At 51.4% G+C, this 22,651-nt stretch overlaps 1 protein-coding gene across 1 annotated transcript in view; it reads right to left on the reverse strand.

Moving 5' to 3' along the window:
- Nucleotides 1-13,467: 13,467 nt before the first annotated feature.
- The window catches only part of NGFR (nerve growth factor receptor), a 39,362-nt gene continuing 30,178 nt past the window's right edge, over nt 13,468-22,651 (reverse strand). The window contains exon 6 of the mRNA XM_074979217.1: nt 13,468-22,423. Coding sequence (XP_074835318.1) covers nt 22,122-22,423 — 302 coding nt within the window. The 3' untranslated portion in view covers nt 13,468-22,121. The remainder of the gene's footprint in view (nt 22,424-22,651) is intronic.

Consider the following 22,651-nt stretch of genomic DNA (forward strand, 5'->3'; position numbering starts at 1 on the left):
GTTCCTAAGCCAGTCTCTCACCTCGCCCTGCCCCACCCAGCAACCCAGCCCACCCCAGCGCTTCCACCCATGCCTCTCTCAGGAGTCATGTCTCCAGGTCTTTTCCCAGATCCCACTGGGAACCTCTGTCCTTCCCGCCAGCAGGATCCTGAGTTTCATCTCCCTCTGCTTATGGCTTGAGACACACGATGGTAATTGCTCATTCGAGGGATCAGGCTCGTTTCAGGCACCTTGCACTGACTGGGCTGGCAGGCAGCCTAGCACAGCAGCGGCAGCTGGCTGACTGTCTTCGTAAGCTCTTGGGGGCAGGGTTCTCTCTCCTGTCCAGGTGTGTGTCCAGTGGCAGATCGAAGCCCTGAGTCACTTCCCGACGAAGAAGAGTATCAGCTTGCAGGCAGCATTCCCTGTAAGCTGAGTGTTTGAGCAGCCACCCAGGAGAGATTCAAATACCCACAGCTGGTTAGCAGAGTGCCCACAGCCAGCAGTGTGTGTTTCTGCACCTCTGCACATGCCATGGTGCACAGGACAAAATTAATTCCACCCACGAACGGAAAAAATTACAGAGAGCCCTGTTTGTATGGACACTGGTCTCTGCTCCGTGTTGCTTAGCATGTCCATTTGTCCTTTAGTAGCCCTTGGTAACGGTGACACTCTGGGTTGCCGATTATGGTTGGATGTACTCCTGGAGGTTTCACCCTTAGACCAAGATTATTGGTGAGCTCCAGGACATCCTGCAGGGTTGACAACCCTAAAATCTACCGGTACCAGGTACATTTATTGCTCCCATGATCCAGGTTCAATGACACCAAAGAAGCCCCAAATGCCTGGCTGCTCTTTTCAGGTCTTTCCCACCTTCCTCCTCTGAAGGCAATTAACAAGCACGATTAAGAAAGAGTAGCAGGGGCTGTGGAACGGTTCCCTTTCCCATCGGTGGTATGTCAGAGCTGGGCTGGGCAGGACACGCTGGAGTCAGGGGTGTCAACAGCCTAGCTAGGAAGGGGTGGGGTCTGGCACGTGCCAGGGCTTGGAAAACCCATCCCACAGAGCACTCAAACCAGCATAGTGAGAACATGGCTGGCTCTCGTGCTCACTTGTCTCTGTGTTTTCCACCATCATCCCACCACCCTGCTGAGAGAGCGCCCCCCCCCCCCCCAAGAGACACACACGTTCCAAGCCTCACTTGTCACGTGCCCTTTGCCAGCTCATGGGGGCATAAAAATGACTCCACTGGGTCAGACCAATGGCCCACCTACCCCAGGGCCCTGTCTTCCCACAGTGCCAGAGCCAGATGTTTCCGTGAGAATGAGCGAAACAAAGTCCCTCCCCGCGTTGTCCACTGCCAGCTTCTGGCACTCGGAGGTTTTGGGCCCTGGAGCACGGGGTTGCGAAATGAAGTGCAGCTCCTTGGGATGATGAAATAGATGATTCTGCCAGGCGTGGGAGCTCCCTGCAGATTGAAGGCTGCTCCAACAGGGGCTTGGCCCTGTGTGGGCGACCACAGGATGGGCTTGTGGTTCAGGCACTAGCCAGCGGGACAGCAGAGGGCTAGGTTGGATGCCAGCTTTGCTGCGGGCTTTGGGCCAGTCGCTTCCTCTTGATCTCTTAGCCCCTCTGTACAGCAGGGCTCAGAGTTCCCTGCTTGGGGGCATGCTGAGGGTGGGGGGCACGTCTGTCCCAGGGCGAAGCAGACGGTCAGACGAGCTGCTCGTGCCATTGCTACCTCCGGCTTTGGAGTCTCACAGGAGCCACCCCGGGAGCACAGGCGACGTGCGGGTGCAGAGGCGGCCACATGCACCCCAGAATCCCCCACCTCCCCCAGCACCGCGCTGCTCCCGATGCATTTGGGGCAGCATTCCCGCTCATTTTTACCCACCCATGGCCAGAATAAATGTTGGTCTGTGCACAGAGGCCTGTGCGGATGCGCCCCACCCATAGAAACACAAGCTGCCGGCTGTGGGCTCTCTGCGAATCAGCTGGGCAGTACCTGAATCTCTCCTGGATGGCTGCCCAAGTGCTCGGGTTACAGGAAACCCTGGTGCAGGGGGAGCCTCCCCTCCATGCCCTCTGCAGTGGCACGTCCTGAAAGCAGAGCAAGTTTCCTAGCTTGTGCTACTCCCAGGCTGCCCCACTCCAGGGCACCGGGGTGGGACTACCCGGCATGCACCAGGAGTAACACAGTGCTACAGTGGGAAGAGGTGGGTGGGTGGAGCAGCGCCAACAGGGTCATGGGCAGCACATGGGCGAATCAGTGGTGGGAGGGTGTAGGGCCATGGGTAGGAAGGGGGCAGGACACATGGCCAGTGCCGCTCTTAGAATCCCTCGCCAGGCACCTCTGGCTGGGAGTTTCTATGACGATGCAAAACTTTTAGGCACCTGCAGAGGTGCAGAGGTGTGTCCCCGGTGAATTTGTATCGAGGGAGCTGGGGTTTCCCAAGGACTGGCCAAGAGCTGGCTTCTGAGGCTCCTGTTAATTCTAGCTTGGGGTCATGTGTTGGGCTCGGGGGTGTTTACAGGTGTGTGTGTGTGTCTCTGTGTGAGTCAATGGCTGGTTTAGACCTTGTAGTTTTGCTCTGGGGCTTTTCCAGGCCTGTGCTGCCAAACCTGTGCTGATTACGCCCTAGGAAAGGCAGGTTCAGCATGATTAGCTATGGAACAAAGACCCCCAGCAGTAAAGCTGCTCAAGTAAAACAAACGCACGTGTGTGGGAAGCATGCTTGTGTTTCCATGCGCTGGCCTGTGCCTCTGGGGACTGTGCACAGTTCCGTTCCTTTTGGGCACAGGGACTAAACCTTAGCTACCCACGCCACTTCTCAGCAGTTTTAGGGTTTGGATTTAGCCCCCCAGGGGTGGTTATGGGCATAGGTAGCGCTGTGGGTGGGGCTGTGGCATAGGAGCTGGGTTTGGAAAGGGTTTGGAAAGCTGTTTCGCTGATCTGTGGGGTGTAAAATTGGAGCTTTGCACTGTCCTGCCCACTCAAGTGATACGCTGGCTATGGGACCACATCACCCAGAGACACAGGACCCAGGGCACTGTGTGCGTGTCCATTGACTTCAGCGGGATGGATTTTGCATGGCTTGGTTGACCCTTCACTATGAAAATAGCCCAGTGTCTTTTTCTTCCAAAACAAAGTCACACTCAGAAACTTGTTACATTACTATGGCCAACTTTTGCACTCTTCATGCAAACAAAACGTGCTGCCTTCCACTGGACCTCACCTGCATGAACCTGCAAGCACTGGCTCAAAGGCTGTGTTCCCTTCTGGCAAAGTGCAACCCAGCACAGGAAAGCTGCGTCATAGAATCATAGAACAATAGAGTCGGAAGAGACCTAAAAAAGCCATCAAGTCCAGCCCCCTGCCCAAGGCAGAACCACACCCATCAGATCAGCCCAGCCAGGGCTTTGTTGAGGGGAGACTTAAACACCTCCAGGGATGGAAACTCCACTGCTTCCCTGGATAGACCATTCCAATGCTTCACCACCCTCCTAGTGAAAAAGTTTTTCCTAATGTTCAACCTGGACCTTCCCAACTGCAACTTCAGGCCATTGTTCCGTGTTCTGCCATCCGTGACCACTGTGAACAGCCTCTCTCCAGCCTCTTTGCAACCTCCCTTCAGTAAGCTGAAGGCTGTTATCAAGTTCCCCCTCAGTCTTCTCTTCTGCAGACTAAACAGTCACAATTCCCTCAACCTTTCTTCATAGGTCATATGCTCCAGCCCCCTAATTATTTTGGTCATCCTCTGCTGGACCCTTTCCAGTGTATCCACATCCTTCCTATAACTGGGGGCCCAGAACTGGACACAGTCCTCCAGATGCGGCCTCACCAAAGCCGAATAAAGAAGAATAATCACTTCTCTGGATCTATTGGCAACGCTCCTCTTGATGCAACCTAGTATGCCATTAGCCTTCTTGGCTACAACGGCACACTGTTGACTCATGTCCAGCTTCTCGTCCACTACAAGTCCCAGATCCTTTTGTGCAGAACTACTACCGAGCCAGTCGGACCCCAGCCTGTAACAATGCTTGGGATTCTTCCAGCCCAAGTGCAGGACTCTGCGCTTGTCCTTATTGAACCTTATCAGATTTCTTGCAGCCCAGTCTACCAAGTTGTCTGTCACTCTGGTCCCTGTCCCTACCCTACAGCGTATCTACCTCTCCTCCAGCTTGGTGTCATCCTCAAACTTGCTGAGGGTGCAATCCAACTCCTCATCCAGGCCATTGATAAATATGTTGAACAGAACAGGACCCAGAACCGAACCTTGGGGCACTCCACTAGAAACCGACCGCCATCCCGACATTGAGCCGTTGATCACTACGCTCTGGGCCTGACCTTCTAGCCAGCTTTCTAGCCATCTTACTGTCCATTTATTCAATCCACATTCCTTTAACTTGCTGACAAGAATATTGTGGGAGACCGTATCAAAAGCTTTGCTAAAGTCCAGACAAATCACATCCATTGATTTTCCCCCATCCACAGAGCCAGTTATCTCATTGTAGAAACTAATCAGATTGGTCAGGCATGACTTCCCTTTCATGAATCCATGCTGACTATTCCTGATCACTCTCCCCTCCTCCAAGGGCCTCAAAATGACTTCCTTGAGGAGCCCCTCCATGACTTTTCAGGGACTGATGTAAGACTGATCATCCTTGGATCATCCTTCTTCCCTTGTTTAAAGATGGGCCCTACATTTGCCTTTTTCCAATCATCCGGGCTCTCTCCCAATCTCCATGACTTTTTAAAGATAACGGACAATGTCGGAGCTTTTCCTCCCCAGCCTCACGGACTGCTGCTGTTCACCTGCGGTAGTGGCTTTTTCTTGAGTGTTCAGTACCTCAGTCATGCCATGCTTTTCCGTTCCATTGGTGGGTTACCACCATCTGTGCTTACTGCAAATTATAGCAATATTAAGCACCTGTACATACCAGGTAGAGTTGGGGCCCTGGAAGCACCACACCAACATTAATTAGTCTAGGAGCTAACAGACACTGACATATTGAACTTGAAGCCAGCCCTGTGCAGTGGGGCGGGGGGGGGGGGGGGGGAGAATAGGATACACTCTGGTCTGTAGGAAGAACAGCTTTATTTTGTGGGTGGGGAAACTGAGTCACAAAGACAAGCCCAAGGTTATGCACCAACCCATATTTGGCTCTGGGCTCCAAGGGTGATGTTTCCAAACGTGTCCAATGGAATTAGTTGTTGTGAAGTCCAAGACTGTAACAAGGTTTGAAAAAGAGCTAGCTCAGTTCCTGGAGGTTGGGTCCACCAACGGCTAGTAGCCAGGATGGGCAGGGAGGGTGTCCCTTAGCCACTGTTTGCCAGGAGCTGGGAATGGGCAACAGGGGAGGGATCACTTGATGATTTCCCGTTCCGTTCATTCCCTCTGGGGCACCTGGCTTTGGCCATTGTTGGAAGACAGGATGCTGGGCTGGATGGACCTTTGGTCTGACCCAGCCAGTATGGCCATTCTTACGTTCTTTGCTGTTCCAGGCCCCAGCAGCACCACCCAGTGAGTGTCTCACCCTACAGCTCTGACTGTCCTCTCACTTCTACCATTGTTGCACCTGAGGAGAAGAGAGAATCAAGTGCAATTGTCAAGAGTCCCTCTCCCACCACATGGGGCTGGATTTCCCAAAGACCTCAGCTCCCATTCAGCCACCAGTGTAAAGGCCAAGTTCTCCAAAATGCCCAACAGCTCCAGTGCTGACGCTGAGGGCCAGAAGAGCCAGCTGCTTAGATGGGGCCATAAAACTCCCCAAGGGGATCCCAAGAGCAGTGCTTTTAGGGGACAAAAACCCATCGGATTTTGATTAAAAAAATTATCAGTGACCAGAAACCCTGCCAGGACCCTGAGAGAGTTTCCCTTGGTTAATTACCCTCTGGTTCCACATTGGTGAATATCAAAGACTGAAAAGAAGGTGCAAATTTCGACCAGGGAGGGTGACTAACCTTTGCACCATGGGCCCGGGGTTGTATGGCATCTTCCGTGCTGTTGCAGTAGACTCTTGTTCAAACAGGAATTACTGCAGGGAAATTCTCTGGCCTATTATGCTGGTCAGAGCAGAGGGCCCCTAAAGGTGCATTTCTGGCCTTAGGAAGGAAGACTCGTCAGAACTGGAGCACTTTTGAGAACCTGGCCCTCATTGTGACTGTGTGGCTCTTTCTGAAAGGCTGGTGGGGGCCTGGACATGTCCCTCTACAGAGGCACAATATCCCACCTAAGTGGAGGTTCACGGTGGGATCAGCAATTGGTTGCAAGTTCACCTTTCTGAGCCATATGTTAATTTTGCTGGGAGGAAACCCGCCCCCCCCGGCCCTGCTCTGAACAGGGGGACTGAGCTGGAGTATTTCCTGTCCCGCCTGCTGCAAGGGACACAGGCGCTGGCACAGCTTGGAGGGAAACCACTTTCTGCTGGATTCATAAATAATCCCTTCCTCTCCACACCAAAGGAAAGGAAACCATGAACCGCTGAGGAGGGAGACAGCTGCAGCCAAGCCTGTCCCAGTGTCACTCAGCCCTGTGGTATGTCACAGAGCTGCAAAGTGCATTCTGGGAGCTGCCGCACTTCGCAGGAAGATGTGCAATGGGGGCTATTTAGCCCCCGTCTCCCCTCCTATCAGGCCTAATGGCGGAGCTTTTCCCTCGTGGGTTAACCTCGCCGACCGCCGCACTGGCCGGGAGACTTGGGTCCCAGAAGCTGTTACTTAGGGGACAGAGATGCCACTAAGCCCCACACCCACCACTGCTTCCTGCCTTTCACGCCAGCACAAAGAAATTGGTGTGGCTGGTTATTAGCCTGGCCTCGGGCTACCAGGGGTTAAGATCAGGGTGCTGTTGGGTAGGACTCTGGCATGTTGGGTTCCCTCCAGGCCTTTGGATGAGCTTTTTTCCCTGCACCATGCCTCAGTTTCCCTAGCTGTGAAATGGCTTCCTCACAATCTGGAGATGCTCATTTACAATCTGGTGGCGCTGCTGGTGGAGCCCCTTGGACAGGCAAAGGGTTTGCCCTGTGGGTTAGCACAGCCCTGCTCAGCCTGGAGCTCAGGGCCATGTACATGAGCTGCAGTCATGCCCAGGGTCCTGCTAATTTTTTTCCCCCATTCATGTGCAGAGTAATTTTTGTTACATGCACTGAAGCATGTGTGGATGTGCACCACCCATAGACACACAGGCTGCCGGCTGTGAGCACACTGCTAATCAGCTGGGTGGAACCAGCATCTCTCCTGGGCGGCCACGCAAGTACTCAGCCCACAGGGAACACTGGTCCCGCCCTCTGAGTGCAGGGTCGCCAGGCCTCTGTGTTCACTGTGTGCCTAGAACAAGGGCGACTGGGTGCTACTGTAACCCAAAGTGTAAGGACTTACATCTCGGCCTGGGCCGGCTGTGCCAGCTCTGCACAGCAAGTGCTGCAGCCTTTCCCGACTTCGCTCTGCGTCTCTGGACTAGACCCAGTGGCCCGGTGGGAACGGCACCGGAGATGGATGTAGACAAGTTAAAGGCCAAGCGGGGGAGGAAATCCACCGCGCTCTGTGCTGCTATTTGACCACATCAACCCTGTCGGCCTCCGCACCGCCACCCCCTGGGTCTGCGCCACTGAGCCGGCCTTTGGGGATAGAGTGTGACGGGACTTTGGCATGCTGCCGCCATGCCGCTGTGGCTGACTGTGCGCGCCCGGCTTTGCATTACCGGGGAATGCCGCTCTCCCCTACATCTGGCAGACACATTGTGCCCGGGGGCACGGCAGGGAGGCCAGGCCGCTCTGCTCCAGCCTCTGACCCCAGAGCCCCCTTTCCCTCTGGCAAAGCTGGCTAACAGCCGCAATAGGGAGAAGCAACACAGAGGCCCTTTCGTCTTTGATTACAAATCACTTCCTCCTGGCAGCTGCGCGTCAGGAGCTGAGCAGTGCCAGGGGCATTTTGGGCACTGGGGAGGGGTGAATCGCAGGTGGGACAACGGCTTTGCAGAGAACCTCAGGGCTGCTGTCTCTTCCCTCTGAATGGGCACAAGTCAGAGCTGAAGTGCCGGGAGGGCCTGACACAGGCACTGGGGCGCGAGCCAGGGACAGGAATGGAAGTGTGGGTGCACTGGCCTTTGCAAAACGCTGTCCCTCAGCTGCCTTGCCAGCTCCCACCATTTGCTCATACACCTCGTCACAGGGCGTGCCACTCATAAAGCTCCAGCACCTGGAATCCTGCTACATTGCAGACAATCTCTGCTGTCTTCTTTCTCTGAAAAGAGGCAGTTTCTAGACCCCCTGGAGGAAGAAAGCGGGGACCCAATGCATCTTAAAGGCACAGGATACCAGAAGGCAAAAGCAAAAAAAGAAACCCTTCGACCGGTGTCCTTTTGTAAAACTGTCTCAAGTTTTAATGGGCTCTCATGATATTTTGGGGTCTCACCCATGATTTTTTTGAACGTTTGGGGCTGAATGTTTCACAGAACCAAAGTGCGTGGGACTTGTCCAGATTAGGGTCCTGCTTTATCCACCCTGTGCCCACATTTCTATCTGACTCTGTAAGTGCTTAGATAGCCTCATCACCATATCGTCTGTGCAACCACATTAGTAATGGAGTTTATTTAATTCTCCCAATCGCCCTATGACTATGAGGTCTGGAAGTAGTAGGCACAGAGTAAATTAAGTGACTTGCTCAAGGTCACACAGGGAGTCGGTGGCTGAATCGGGACTTAGCTACAGGTCTCTCGATATTTTGCCAAGCCAGCCACTAGATCATCTATGTTGTCAGCTGATGCAGGATTAGGACCACCTTCTATGTGAGGAGAGATTAAAACACTGGGCCTTTCCATTCAGAAAAGAGGAGAGTAAGGGAGGCTGTGACAGAGGTCTAGAAAAATCATAGAAAAAGTGAATAAGGCAAAGTTATTTACTTGTTCCCATAACATAAGAACTAGGGGGGGGGGGTCGCCAAATGAAATTAATGGGTGGCAGGTTTCAAAGAACTAAAAGGAAGTTTTCTTCACACAGGACACAGTCAACCTGTGGAACTCCTGGCCAGAGGCTGTGAACACCAGGCCTTTAACAGGGTTCAAAGAAGCACTAGATAAATTCATGGCTGTGAGGTTCATCAGTGGCTGTTAGCTAGGATGGGCAGGGATGGTGGCCCAGCCTCTGTTGGTCAGAGCCTGGAAATGAGAGACAGGAGAGGGATCATGCAGTGACTCCCTGTTCTGTTCACCCTCTGGGGCCCCTGGCTCTGGCCACTGGTAGCAGGCAGGAGACTGGGCTAGAGGGACCTTTGTGTGTGGCCTTTCTTATGTCCTCAGCTATTGTCCTGGCTAGGTCCCTGGCTGGGGCCCAGCTCTGTCTCCACCCTGACGTGGGCCACGCAGAATATTCTGTGTTTGTTGCTTTTGGTCCGGTTCCTGCCTGGCCCTGGATCCTGGGCAAATAGGGGTGGGTGCAGCAGGGAATGCAAGGGGCCTGCAGCTAGAGGGAACAGTGCTGTGAGCAGAGTTAAGGGTCAAAACAGAGGACATAGCAGCAGAGGCGGTGCCACCCTGACCCTGTGAAGGCCAATGGGCGCTCTAGCAGTGCTGGGGCTTGGAATTCAGCTGCAGCGCTTGCTCCGGTGATGGGGAGGCAGGACACGGCAGAGGAGGATCAGGTGCTCAGGGTGACTATATTGAGTGGGGGCATGGAAGGAGAGTCTGGCTGCAGGCAGAGGCAGGCAGTAGGACTCCTCGGTGGGCTTTACAGTGGGCGGGGTGCAGAGGCTGGAGACGGGTGTCATTGCAGAGGATGTGCTGTAGGGTGGCAGCAGGGAACTGGACAAAGGGAATCTCCCAGAGAACTCTGCTCTTGCTTGTAACCTGGATGGCTGGGTGTGCGGGTGGACCACGGTAGTCTTGAAAGAGTTGGGTGGGGGGGGGATTGGGGTGTTGTTTGAGGCACAGAGCGGGGAGGCTGGGGGGGTGTTGTTCGAGGCACACAGCAGGGGGGCTGGGGGTGTTGTTTGAGGCACAGAGCGGGGAGGCTGGGGGTGTTGTTTGAGGCACAGAGTGAGGGGCTGGTGGTGGTGTTTGAGGCACAGCATGGGGGGCTGGGGGTGTTGTTCGAGGCACAGAGTGGGGGGGCTGGTGGTGTTGTTTGAGGCACAGCATGGGGGGCTGGGGGTGTTGTTCGAGGCACAGAGCGGGGAGGCTGGGGGTGTTGTTCGAGGCACAGAGTGAGGGGCTGGTGGTGGTGTTTGAGGCACAGCATGGGGGGCTGGGGGTGTTGTTTGCGGCACAGAGCTGGGGGGGCTCGGGGTGTTGTTTGAGGCAAAGAGTGGAGGTGTTGGTTGAGGCACAGAGTGAGGGGCTGGGGGTGTTGTTTGAGGCACAGCATGGGGGGCTGGGGGTGTTGTTTGAGGCACAGAGTGGGGGGGGCTGGGGGTGTTTTTTGCGGCACAGAGCGGGGCGTGGGGGTGCTGAGCAGGTTCAGAGCTGACAGGGTGCAGTGACTGACAGCGCGTCCGTACAGGGCTAGGAGTGGCCTGGCGCTGGAGCTCATTATGCGCATGTGAGGCTGAGCTGGGGCCGATGTCGCGCTCCTGAGGGGCAGGTAAAGAGCGGAGAGGAAGTTGGCCGCGTCCTTTCCCTGGCTGCTACCCTGGCAGCAATGGGAGCCTCAGGTGCCTGTCCAGAACAGAGGGTTAATTTCTCTCCTGCTGCAATGGCCAGCGCTGGGGATCCTGGTGCAGCAGAGGGGAGGATGTTACACAGCCAGTCCCACACTCAACGATCACCTTGGTGAGCCTCCCCAGCGCTCTCCCAGGCAGGGTCGTGCAGCTGGGGACAGGAAGCCACTGTGACCGCACTGGAACCCTGGCAGCTGGTACCGCTGCTCTGACACTTGGGTCAAAGGCACTCACTGACTGCCCAACCCACCCCTGGAAGCCTCCCAACCACTGCCAATGGGAGTACGGGTTAAAATACTGACCCTGTTGCAATGATGCACCATCGTGGTTTCGGCCATGCCAGGAGGAAGGTGTGAGTGGAGGGCCGTCACAGCTATAATTCTGTGTATGGTGCCCCTAGCCTTTTGTCGAAGGCGGGAGATGGATGGCAGGAGACAAATCGCTTGATCATTGTCTTCAGTTCACCAGGATACTGGGCTAGATGGACCTTTGGTCTGACCCAGTATGTCCGTTCTGATGTTCTGTGCCACAACACAGCAAAGAGTGGGAAGGAGGTTTTCCCCCGCCACCCCCCACCCCAGTAAAATCAGCCCCATTCAAGAGTCTTGCTACATTCCTGTGCTAGTCCCTGTGTCTGTGAGTGGACCCCAAAACTTACCCAGATGCAACAGCATAAGGCACCTGAAAATCTGGGGCACAGCTGGGTTTTACTGTCCACCCACTTCTTCCTATCCCTGTTTTCTGGCTCTGTATCCTCTGGAGCCAATCTCGTTAACGTAAAAGTGAGACAACTGGCCAGAGCTATTAGCAGAACCCTGGGTCTGTGAAAGCACCAGTCAAGTGCCAAGGAAGCCATTTCACAGGCATTTGCCAACTCCCGTCTAGCCTGTCAGTTACTGAATCGACTGGGTTAGTCAACAGGATTTTAGTTTAAAATTTGCTTTAAAATATCTCATTAGTATGCTGCTCAATGGTTTTAAGATCATGTCTCTAAAAAATGTTCAGCATGCCCTCCCCCAGCCAGTATTCTTTCTATTTTTTTTCTGTCCATGAGCAGAATGAATTTTGTTATGTGCAGCCAGGCATGTATGGATGTGCACCACTGCAGGCTGCCAGCTGGGGGCACGCTTTCAGTCAGCTGGGCAGCACCTGAAGCTCACCTGGGTAGCTGCTCAAGCACTGAGCTTACAGGCCCCACTGGCCCTGGCTGCCACTAGGCTTAGGGGGACCCAGTTTAATAGTACCACATAGGGCCCCAAAAAAACATCCCTGACCAACACCCCACACTCCCAAGCCTGTGTGCATAAATGCAGCCAGCAAACAGGCACACACGTGCTGTTCAACACAACTATAAACATACTTTGCACCCAGCGCTGCCTTTATTTGACAGGCAAATTGTCTTCTGTGGCCTCTGTGGCTTCTACTAAGGCTGAAAGCATCCGAGCTTTCCATCTAGGTAGGCTGGGTAGTCGCTGAGCATTGTGAATCTGGCTCTTATTTAGTTGTCTAAATGGGAAGCAGAAAGCCACAGATCTCTGCGGGGTGCTGAGCCTTTGTGAAAAGTTGGCCCTGAGCTCTTTGGAGAACTGGGCCACAACAAATAATAAATGTTGCTCTTCTGTCTTTAGCAGGTTAGTTCTGTGCTCATTGGCTGGATGGGGTCTGTGCCAGGTAAAACACTGTGCAAATTTAAAAGATACTCCAAAATAATAATTGCAGGGGGGGCGGGTGTTGTAGGGCACTCTTTCATAAATAGAGACTGCTGGCAGGTATTCGGAGGGCAGGAAAAATGTTTTTTCTTTCTTTTGCTGTTTAAATCCATGTTTTGTCTGCATAGCCACTTCCTACTGGGACCAGCTAACTAGTGAAATTATGGGAGCACATCAGCCCAAAAGCTGGGGGAGGGCTTATCACTCCGATGGGGATTCTAGTAAAATCTCTTTAGCATGCATGTCCAATGAACAGCTGGGAGAAAAGACATCTGTGTTAAAGGCTCCTCAAGCCTGAGGGTTTAATGGAGGTGCAAGTTCCCAGAGAACACCCCCGAGGCTCCCACAACATCCTCTCTCCAAACAATGGAGACCAGGGTTTATTCATCTGATATTTCCAAGGTTAAAAACCTAGCAGGAGGGAAAAGGAGAACAAATATCTCTCCTTTAAAACCTCACATAAATCCCCTTTTCTTTCATTAAATGCGGGAAAAGAGCATAATGTTCATTGTTTAACAATAATTTGGTCACATTTAACTAATTAAGCCCAGTAGTAACATCATCACCCTCTCTGGGGAAACTGAGGTACAGACTGCTAAGGCAACTTGTCTGGTATCTCAACATAAACAGGGTAGACCTGCAGTTAGAAGCCAGGTGTTCCCAATTCATCTAAATCACAAAGCCTTATCACAGTCAATGTACTCGCTAATCTTTTCCATTGGTGTGTGGGTTTTTCCATCCATGTGCAGAACAACTTTTGTTATGGACATCAAAGCATGTGTAAATGTGCACCACCCACAGAAATGAAAAAGTTAGCTGTGAGTCACCTGGGTGCCATCTGAATCTCTCCTGAGTGGCTGCACACCTTATGGGGAACACAGATCATAGTTCAAGCAATATAAACACAAAGTCCAACAAACATATGCACAGTCCCAAATCCTAGTGTGACATACAAATGTGGACACAAGCCCACACACACAGAGCATATGTAAGACCAGTGTATTCGCACATGTATGCTAACAATCACAATTACAAGCTTATGTGTCAACAAAGGCAAAAGCAATTTCACACATAATACATCCAAGACACACCAGTGCTGCATGCTGTTTATTCACAGCTGAAAAATACACACGGCTAATTGCCCACACAAGCACAAATTCATTCACCGACATACAGACACAACCATTTGGTGCTGGCCCATATCAGCCAGCCACCCAGACCCCTACTGTAAGCCACTGACACTGAGCCCAGCAAAAGCCATGGACTAATTGGATGTTTCCATTACAGGACTATTTATTCATTGTAAGAATTTCTAATAAATTGGCATTGCTCGTGTTACAGAGAAACCGAGGGGCCAGGATAATAACAGGTATTAACAAGAGGAACGTGCTTTCTTTGTATAACAAAACAGTATAAAAAGCAACAAAAAAAATCTCCAAGATCATTAACTTTGGCTTATTTTTCCTCGTTATTTTTGTCTCAGACCAGGAACGTGAGGCATCCTTAAGCCCTTCTTTGCATACTGAGCGTCTCTCTTCTCAGCGGGCATTTGGTAACACGCAAAGGGGATTTTACTATATGGCAGTTAGAAGCTGATACCTTTGCACTATTGTGCTGGAGATAGAGTCATTTTTACTCTCAGTAGCTCCAGCTCTGCACACGGAATTGCTCTTGTTTAAATGAACATGGGCCTTTCCACTGATTTAGTTAAACCCAACATAGCCACTCTTCAGTCCCTGTAAAGCTGATTTGTAACAGTTGCATTTTTAGCGGTACATTTAACAATGCCAGTAAAATTGGGAGCCGGATTTAAGCTGGGCCATGAATATACTTATGCAGCAGCATATTTATGGCACTGCGCCTGTGCTGTTGTAGCACCATTGTGTAGGTGCTTCCTGTATCAGTAGAAGGTGGTTTCCATTGCTTGAGTTAATCCACCTCTCCCAAGAGGCAGGAGCTACTACAATAGCAGCTTTCTCCTACTCACCTAGCTGTGTCTATACAGAGAGACAGGTCAAGCTATCTGAGTCTGACCATGCAAAATGTTTTCCCAGCCCCATGTACTGCAGTTAGGTTGATTTGAGAGCAGGCCTTGGAGAGTCCACTTGGGGCTGTTTGGGTATGAAATGGATTTCAATTAAACCAGTGCAAATTGTGTGTTTAAACAAGCCATAATCCAGAGTAGTCCCAATGCTGGGGGAGCTGAACATTCAGATGAAGTCCATTGGACTTCTTTGGGATTATACCAGGCAGCTGAGCTCACAGACTAGGACAAATTCTGCAGGCGTGTGGGTTCTGGACCAGCCACCAGCATTTGGGGAAATGATTCCTCTTTGGAATGGATCTTTCTTCCTTGTCTACAGGGAGATTTGCATGAACACAGGCTTTTTGGGGCTCCACAGAGCCTCCTCCTCCTGCTGACATGTCCGTCTCCTTATTACTTTCCTGGATGGGGCGAGCAGTGGGCTGTAGTTGGCCAGGTGAGATGGAGGCTGCTACTCAAGCAGAAGCCACTTCTGAAACCCTCCATGCCAAAGCGCCTACCTCCTGTCCCCATTGGAGCCATCATGCTGCACAAAGCCACTCTGAGCCATCCCCCCCTCCAAAGCCACCGCCTGACACCACAGTGCTCCCTGCCTGTTGACCGCACAAGGCAGCCCCCACACCTAACAGCCTGTTTTCCTCTCCCACAACCTCTTGCATTAGCACTTCCCATCCCTCAGCTCTCCATCTTCTGCCAGTCTCAAAAAAGCCTGCCTGATGGTTCCTCATTCCCACACCGTGCCAGGACTCCCTCTCATTTCTTCCAGCCATGAGCAGAATAAATTTTGCTACATGCTCCAAGGCAAGGGTGGATGTGTACTGACAATGGAAACACAGGCTGCCAGTGCGGGCACTTTGCTAATCAGCTGGGTGATACCTGAATCTCTCTTGAGCAGCTGCCCAAGCGCTCAGCTTCCAGGGGACACTGCACCTCACCCTAAACATCCCCAGGGATCCTCCCCAGCACAGATGCTTTAAGACTCCCATGATCCCTGTATATGAGCTTCTCTGACTTGTTTTGGACGGTGGCAGACAGCTGGACCATTTTTCACATCTCTCCTTGCAAGGGACTGGCTTTTGATGGTGGGGGTATAGTGAGAGTCTTGCGCGAAATTAACTCTTTCTGCTGTGTGACTCTTAAGGATTCATGGGCAGTTAATTATTTTGGGATCTATGCTAAACGAGGCCTCTTTTCTGTTCTCGGCTTATAGGATTCATGGGTCAAATAATACAGTCCAGTACTGCTTTGTGGTGGTGAGTGTCTTCTCTTTTAAGCAGGCGGAAGAATGTTAATGCATAGAACACCGAGATGCCAGAACATATAAATCATGCCTCAGAGACAGCACAGCAGAGGGACTGCACAATTACAGAGGAGGCAGGATGGTAACCTCTTGGCCTGCAGCATGGCAGATCTTGGTTTATTGCCCATATTCTTCCATAAACTTCCTCTCTGATTTCACAAATCATTTTGCCTCTGTGGAGCTCAATTTCCCATCTGTAAAATGGGAATAAAAGCACTGCCCTGCCTTAGAGAGTGGTCAGTGATCAGAGAGCACAGTGATGGAAGCCATACAAGAACCACAGACTTCTCCACTGGCTTTCATTGAGTATACTTCAAAGCCCCCGCCACAATGCCCATATAATCCTGTTTTCATGCAAACCTCCCCTGTGCGTAAATCAAGACAATGCTTAATATTGGAGCTGGTTGAAAATCTTCAGCTAAAAGTTTGTTCCAATGTTTTTGATGTTTGGCAGGAAATTTTAAAACAAAACCAGAGACTTTTCATTGCATTCCAATTCAAATAAAAACTTTCCCTTTTTGTGCTACTTTTCAATTAATTTCAAATTGCCCTCTCAATGAATACAGTGTCTTTGTTCTAAAAATTTCCCTTTGAGAAATAAAATGTCACTGAAAACTACATTTTCCAGTGATAAATTTCATTAATTTTTTTGGTGGGAACAATCGTTCAAAAAACTTCAACCAGCTTTACAAAAGAAACTTGAGTCTGCATTTGGTTTCCAGAGTTTTCTGCGAGACATTTTTGGCTGAAGCACAATATAGGTATGTTACGATTAAGATCAGCTTCCCCATATAAAAGGTAACTCAAAAATTAAAGCTGTTACTGCATGTACAATATACAAGAAGCACCAGGTTGTGTGAAGAATACCTGATCTTCTATATTCTGCTTCAGTGCCCACATACAAAAAGATGAGTAATAAGGTCACTATTAACATTTTTAAAAAGCCCTTGCCTGCATTACTAACACAATAGATTGTTAAAGGTAATATTTTTCTTGCTCAAGTGTACTTTACTGTTTCTTCCCTTGTTTATATTTCTCCCCATTTGATCTAGACAGTTAATTTTCTGTTTTTGTTTCTTATGCATTAGCCCAGTGTGTTAGGCCAAGATTTTTGCAAATGGCTTGTTATCTTGGGCCTCCTTAAGGATGGGTCTAATTTTCAGAAAGTGTCAAGTGCCCACCCTCTGAAAATCAGCCCTTTTTAAGGCGCCTCACTTGAGTACCTGGTCACTAGTTACTTTTGAAAAACCTAAGCCATTTACATCTTCAGTACCAAAGTAGGAAGGTTTTGATCCAATCCCTTCTTTTTCCACAGTCATTTTTTTTTGCTTAACTATCTGGGACATCTAAACTCAAAAGAAATTTTCTAAAACTTAAAAAACTACCCAGGTAAAAATTTTCAGAAACGGGGGCCAAAATGATCCTCTCCTTGGTTCATATTTGGCACCTTGCTAAGTGGCTAGATTTTCAGAGGTGCTCATTTCACACTGACCTCAAAGGAGGCTGCTGAGTGTTTATCCCTAAACCAGCACATTTAATTACATGCCTACACATAGTCATGGGCATATGATTTCCCTTAAGTTACCTAGAAGCTCAAGCTCCACTTGAAGCTGGTAAGACTTGTACTCCTAGATCAAGGAAACATAGGAAGGTAGCTGGGCATTTTTGTAAATTCTGTCCTAGAAAACCAACTTTTAGCAAGCCACAATCTCCACCTTAAAGTGCAATGGGTGAAATTTTCTAAAGCAGTTAGAAAATTACGCCAACAGTGGGCACCCTAGGCTGGAGCGTGGGCTGCATGAGTGGCCCTCTTTCATCTCAGTGAGCCACGTGATTGTTGTAACCAAGACGGTCTGCTGCACAGGGGCCTTTTGTTCACTGTGCTGGCATACCTAGAATTTGAGGGCTGTGCCAAGTGAACTGTGGCAGTGCTGTGATTGGCTGCAGAGGGAGTGCACGGTTCTGAGTCACTGTTGTGTGGCCAATCAGCACACACCTCACTTCACGGGTCCGGACTTGATGTATGTGTCACTTTAGTAATACCACTCGGGAAAAACTACGCGGACAGAAACCTGCAGAATCTGGCAGCCCTGCATGTGGGCAATGGTAACAAAATGTTTTACACACACACAGAACCCTGATGGGCCACATGCAGCCCATGGCCTGCCCACCACTGAGTTAGGTGCTCAACTTGCATTGACTTTCAATGGGATGGGGTGCCATCTCCCAAGCCTGGGCACTTTGGAAAATTTCAGACTATCCCTTTGAAAAGGCCTGACCTTTCATCGCAGAGCTAATCTCCCTGATTGTGTCAGTTACGCACAGTCTCTCGACGTGGCCTGTGCCAGCTTCCCCTGTTGTGTCTTTAGTCTGTAAGGCCAGAATCAAGGTTGTAACAAATACAAGGCTGACAACAAAAGTCAACCCAGAACTCAGAGACTTCAGCAAATGGACCTTTGCCACAAAACTGTCCATCAGGAAGACACTAAAGGCCAGTCTGGGGGCTGAATGGCACCAGTTGTAACACTACGGTAGCTTTGTGGAAGACCTCAGGCTAAGGCAGCGTTGAACAGAACCCTTGACGAGAAAGCCAGGGTTGCCTGCTCTTCAGCAATCTACCTCACACTTAGAAACATTTTAGTGGTGAGTAAAACAAGGCAGTTTTATTTACAGTTCTTAGCTGTCTCCTTGGGTTGTGGGTTCCTCTCCATCCCCCCCGTCCTCGTTTAATAACAAGGTTTCTAGCAGAGCTGGGAGGCACACAGACTATCTGTAGTTAGGTAACAACTAAACAACTGGTCATCCTTCATGTACGGAGTACTGGCTCTCAGGTTTTTTCTCAGGGACAAGGTCTGCCCCTTTGGAGCCCACCACAATGAGAGCAGAGATTAAGGTGGCCCATCCTTTGTGAAATCCTGAAGCTGAGGGCCGTCCTCTGTCAGGACTCCCAGTGATTTCCAAGGCTGTGCTGCCTGAGCAAGGAGTCTAGAGTCAGGCTCAAGTGACTTAGCAGCTCAATGGATATATGACATGAACATACTGGCTTGAGAACAGAAGGAAGAGACCAGACCAGAGGCATAAAAGGTGGAAGGGTGGGGGGGCTTCTCTTCCCTTCCAGTTCTGCCACAAGTCTTCACTAGCTTCCAGTCCAAGGAGATGTGTTAGGGCAGCAGCAGGGGAAGCTTGTAGAACTGGAGAAATTTGGGGGCAGATTTTTACTTGTTTTCAGTAGTAAAAGCTGGTCAGGTATTTCCCAAAGAAAATTTTTTGCCCATTAGAAAATGCTGTCTTTGTAATGGAAACCTTTTTTTTGCAGGCAAGAGTCAGTTTTGACAGTTTTCCACTCAACAAGTGGGAGGAGGTTCAAAGCTGTTTTTCATTTTGACAATTTCTAAATGAAAAAAATCAGAGTTTTCCAGTTCAAAGGGGCTTTTCTGTTAAATAATTAAGCTAATTATCTGCCCCATTGAAAATCCTTAGAAATGCTCCAGATGAAAACAAAGTGTTTCAAAATGATTGAAAAGAAATGTTTTGCCCTGAACTGGATATTTTTTCTGGATTTTTTGATTTGCAAAAAACGTTGCCATTTGGACTTTTCCTCTCAGTTTGGGATGAGAACATTCTTCAATAGCTTGAAAGCATTCACGGGACAGGAAATCATTCCCTGGCCAGCTAGGTCTGAGGAGCCCTTTATTCCATTAGTCTTCATCTTCAGCAGGGATCCACGGGGAGCCAACTGCTCCTCCATAGGACCCAAGAGAATCTGGCCCTCACTGAAAATCAAAGTGCACCGAAACAATCTTCTCAGTCATCAAAGCGTTTTCTGCCAGTTACTGGTCCTGCAAAAGGAGCAAACGCAAGAATGACCCCTGCCTTCAGCTTCTAATGCTCCCAGCTCTGACTGTGGCATTAAATAATCTTTCCTCTCCAGTTGGGTCAATTACAACAGAGCCAAGTTCTACAAGCACTTTCACATTTCGTACTTTCCCTCTTCCTTGCTGCACAGACTGCTGATAATCTGAGAGTTCTTCCCCCAGGGAGCCTCTTGAAGAGACACCTCATTGTAGCTGCCGGACCCCCACAGCCTGAGAAACTTTACGGCAGCATGCACTGCAGGTGCTGGGACGTTGCAGCTTAGGGTTCAACCATCCGAATTTGGACTGAGGTCTGATGGCCAGTACTGACCTGTCTACTCTTACAGCTCTCGGAAGTCATTTCCTTTCTCCTACCGGCCATACTGGAATCCAATGGGTTCAGGCTGTGTAACTTCCCTTCCAGCAAGGAGGAGGAAGCTTGCAAAACAGATGAGTACTGCAGCTCGGGGAGAGGCCTGCTGAGCTTCTGAAGGGCTAGAGCGCTTCACACAGTTCTCTTGACTTCCCGCAGGCATGAGAGCCCTGCAGGTGAAGGAAAGGCAGCTTCAAGTCACTCTTCACATCAGGAGCTTCATACAAAAGGGAGCCTCATGGACAGGGCCAGGCCACTTGGATTGCCAGCAGCGCTGGGCTCCATTGGAACTCTCCTCTCCTAGGAACACATCTCTGGAGTGCTCATCTTCCAGGGGATGGGAAAGCAGCTGTCTAATGATTTGGTGCTTCCTAGTATCTCCTCCAAAGCAGGAACTTCGAGTGGGGGACGGGCCCTTCTGCTTTGGCAGAAGTCAGAGCCGCCCACCCCAGCTCTCACCCAACCCATTTCCCAGTCGCAGCAAACACCAATCATGAAAACGCTCCCTGCCCGTGCCCTTAGTGATGTTGCTGCAGCTGCTGCTCCGCATCCTGGGTCTTGCCTGGAAGCCTCACAATGCCCCAGGGTATTTCCCAGGGTTTTGTCGGTTTTGCAGAGATGAAGGTTCAGGAAAAAGAGTGAAGATAGCTGAGCTTCTGGGCGCTCTTCCCAATCACCCTCTGGCCCTTCGGAGCCCACTCACCCCATCTCTGAGACTGCTGCATAGAACGGAACCGGCTCCATCTCTAACGTCGCCAGCAGAAGGAAGGGGGAGAAGTGAGTTCATCGTCACAGGCGTCTGTAAAATCCAACCCCACTCACCTGAACCCCCAGGGCTGATCAGAGCTGCTGGTGCAGACCAGATACCCCAAGCAATGGCTCTCCGCTCTTTGGCTGCCTCGCCAACCTGCTAAGGCATCAGTCCCCCTCCCCATCGGCCCTTAATGCAGCAGCTGTGATTCCGCCATAGCCCACAGTGGGTGGTTCGCTGCAGGAAGGGCACAGCGCCGGTCTCCTCGTGTCTCACCAGTGCAACATGTGACAGTTCTTGGGTGACAGCCAATCGGTGGCCTGGCAGCTGGCGCAGAGGGTTGCTGGCTGACGGATGACAATTGTTCTCTGCTCCCCCTATCCCCCCAGGGCAGACCCTCTCCCAGTTGGTTGGTGGTTTGCTATTCTCCACTGCAGTTTGGCAGCTCAAACAAGGGTGCAGTCTGCCCAGGGGAGAGCAGGTTTGGGAAGGGGCTGGCCATTGACCGCTGAGCACGCAGGGTGGACTAAACCAGATTGGTCCACAGGTAACTAGATTGTTTCCTAACGTATCACGCTGCCTGGCAGCTAACAACCACAGCAAATGTTTCTGAGCTGGAGGGCTGTGCGTCTCCTGGAGGCAAAGGGGTTGCTCTCTCCCACACCTGCATGCCGGGTGTTTCATGGTTCACAGTGTAGGTTTGCCTGCTAGACACAAAGTCCTCCCAACCCCTTGCCAACTCCAGCAGCACCCCCTTAGGAAGGTGCAGAGGGCAAATGCTACAGACGGAGACCCCCCATTTCCCCAACTAGCTCCTTCTAATTTACATCTCTCTGGTTCCCCACCCCCCATCCCAATTCCCTGTTAATAACATCTTCAGTCACACATTAGCCATGAGATCCATCCGGATCTCTCTGCATTCAGCATTCAGGTCTGTCCTGCCTGGCGTGGCAGGTGCATTACAAGGGGGAACAACAGGAGATCTGGGGCAGGCTGGAGGGGGTGGCAATATGCGGGAGGGGGCAGAGGAAGGTCTGCAGAGGGCGTGGGAGAGTGGGAGCGAAGCAGGCAAAGAAAGGAAGAGGAGCATCCTGAGAGAGCGCGAACACGGCTGTTGTTCAGCCCCCAGAGACGTATGGCTGGGGCTCGCGGGGAAGCACACAGGATGTTCCTGCTCACATGGAACTCTCCTGCACCACCAAGGGCTCCGAGGTCCCAGCAGGACTGACAGAGGCCACAGCCCCCATTTGCCTGGGCTGTCTCCCTTCCGCATTAGCATCGTCTGGTCCGCCACAGGCTGGGGACAGTAAAAAGGGACAATACTGAGAGGAAGAGGTCAGTGCCTATGGGATTGTTTGTAAATAACAGGGCCCTGCGGGGGAACCCCATTTCCTTCACATCTTCTCGCCGTGGGGTCGCAGAGGGGCTGGCTGGGGAGCGCCTGCCCCCCACGCCCTTCACACCGGCGACGTGGCGGTTGACTCGCTGTATAAGCTCTCCACAACGTCTCCGCGCTGGATTTTGCGCAGGGCAGAATAAAGTGTGTCCATGGTGGCGCTGTCCTTGCTGGACCAGTCGGAGAGCAGGGCGCGGACCGGGCACTCCTCCTGCGTGAAGGAGTCTATGTGATCCTCCTTGTAACCCAGCTCCCCGGCCAAATGGCGCCAGGTGTCCTCTGGGGAGCTGTTCAGCAGCTTCTCCACCTCCTGCTGCTTGCTGGGCGGCAGGCTGGTGTAGAGGTTCCCCTCCCCTTTCAGAGCTGTGCAGGCAAGAGGGGAGCAGAGGCGGGTCACTACGGGCTGTGGCAGGGTTCCCGCAAGCTTTTCCCATCCGTGGGTACAATACGCTTTGTCACGTGCACCGAGGCGCATGGGCTGTGCACCACCAGTAGGACCAGGCTGCTGGCTGTGGGCCCACGTGCTCAGCCTACAGGAACGTTGGCCTTTGGGAGGTGAAGCTGAACCAGAGGGGACATAAGGTGCAGGGG

Source organism: Carettochelys insculpta, chromosome 28 (genome assembly GCF_033958435.1).
Source record: "Carettochelys insculpta isolate YL-2023 chromosome 28, ASM3395843v1, whole genome shotgun sequence".
Lineage (NCBI taxonomy): Eukaryota > Metazoa > Chordata > Testudines > Carettochelyidae > Carettochelys > Carettochelys insculpta.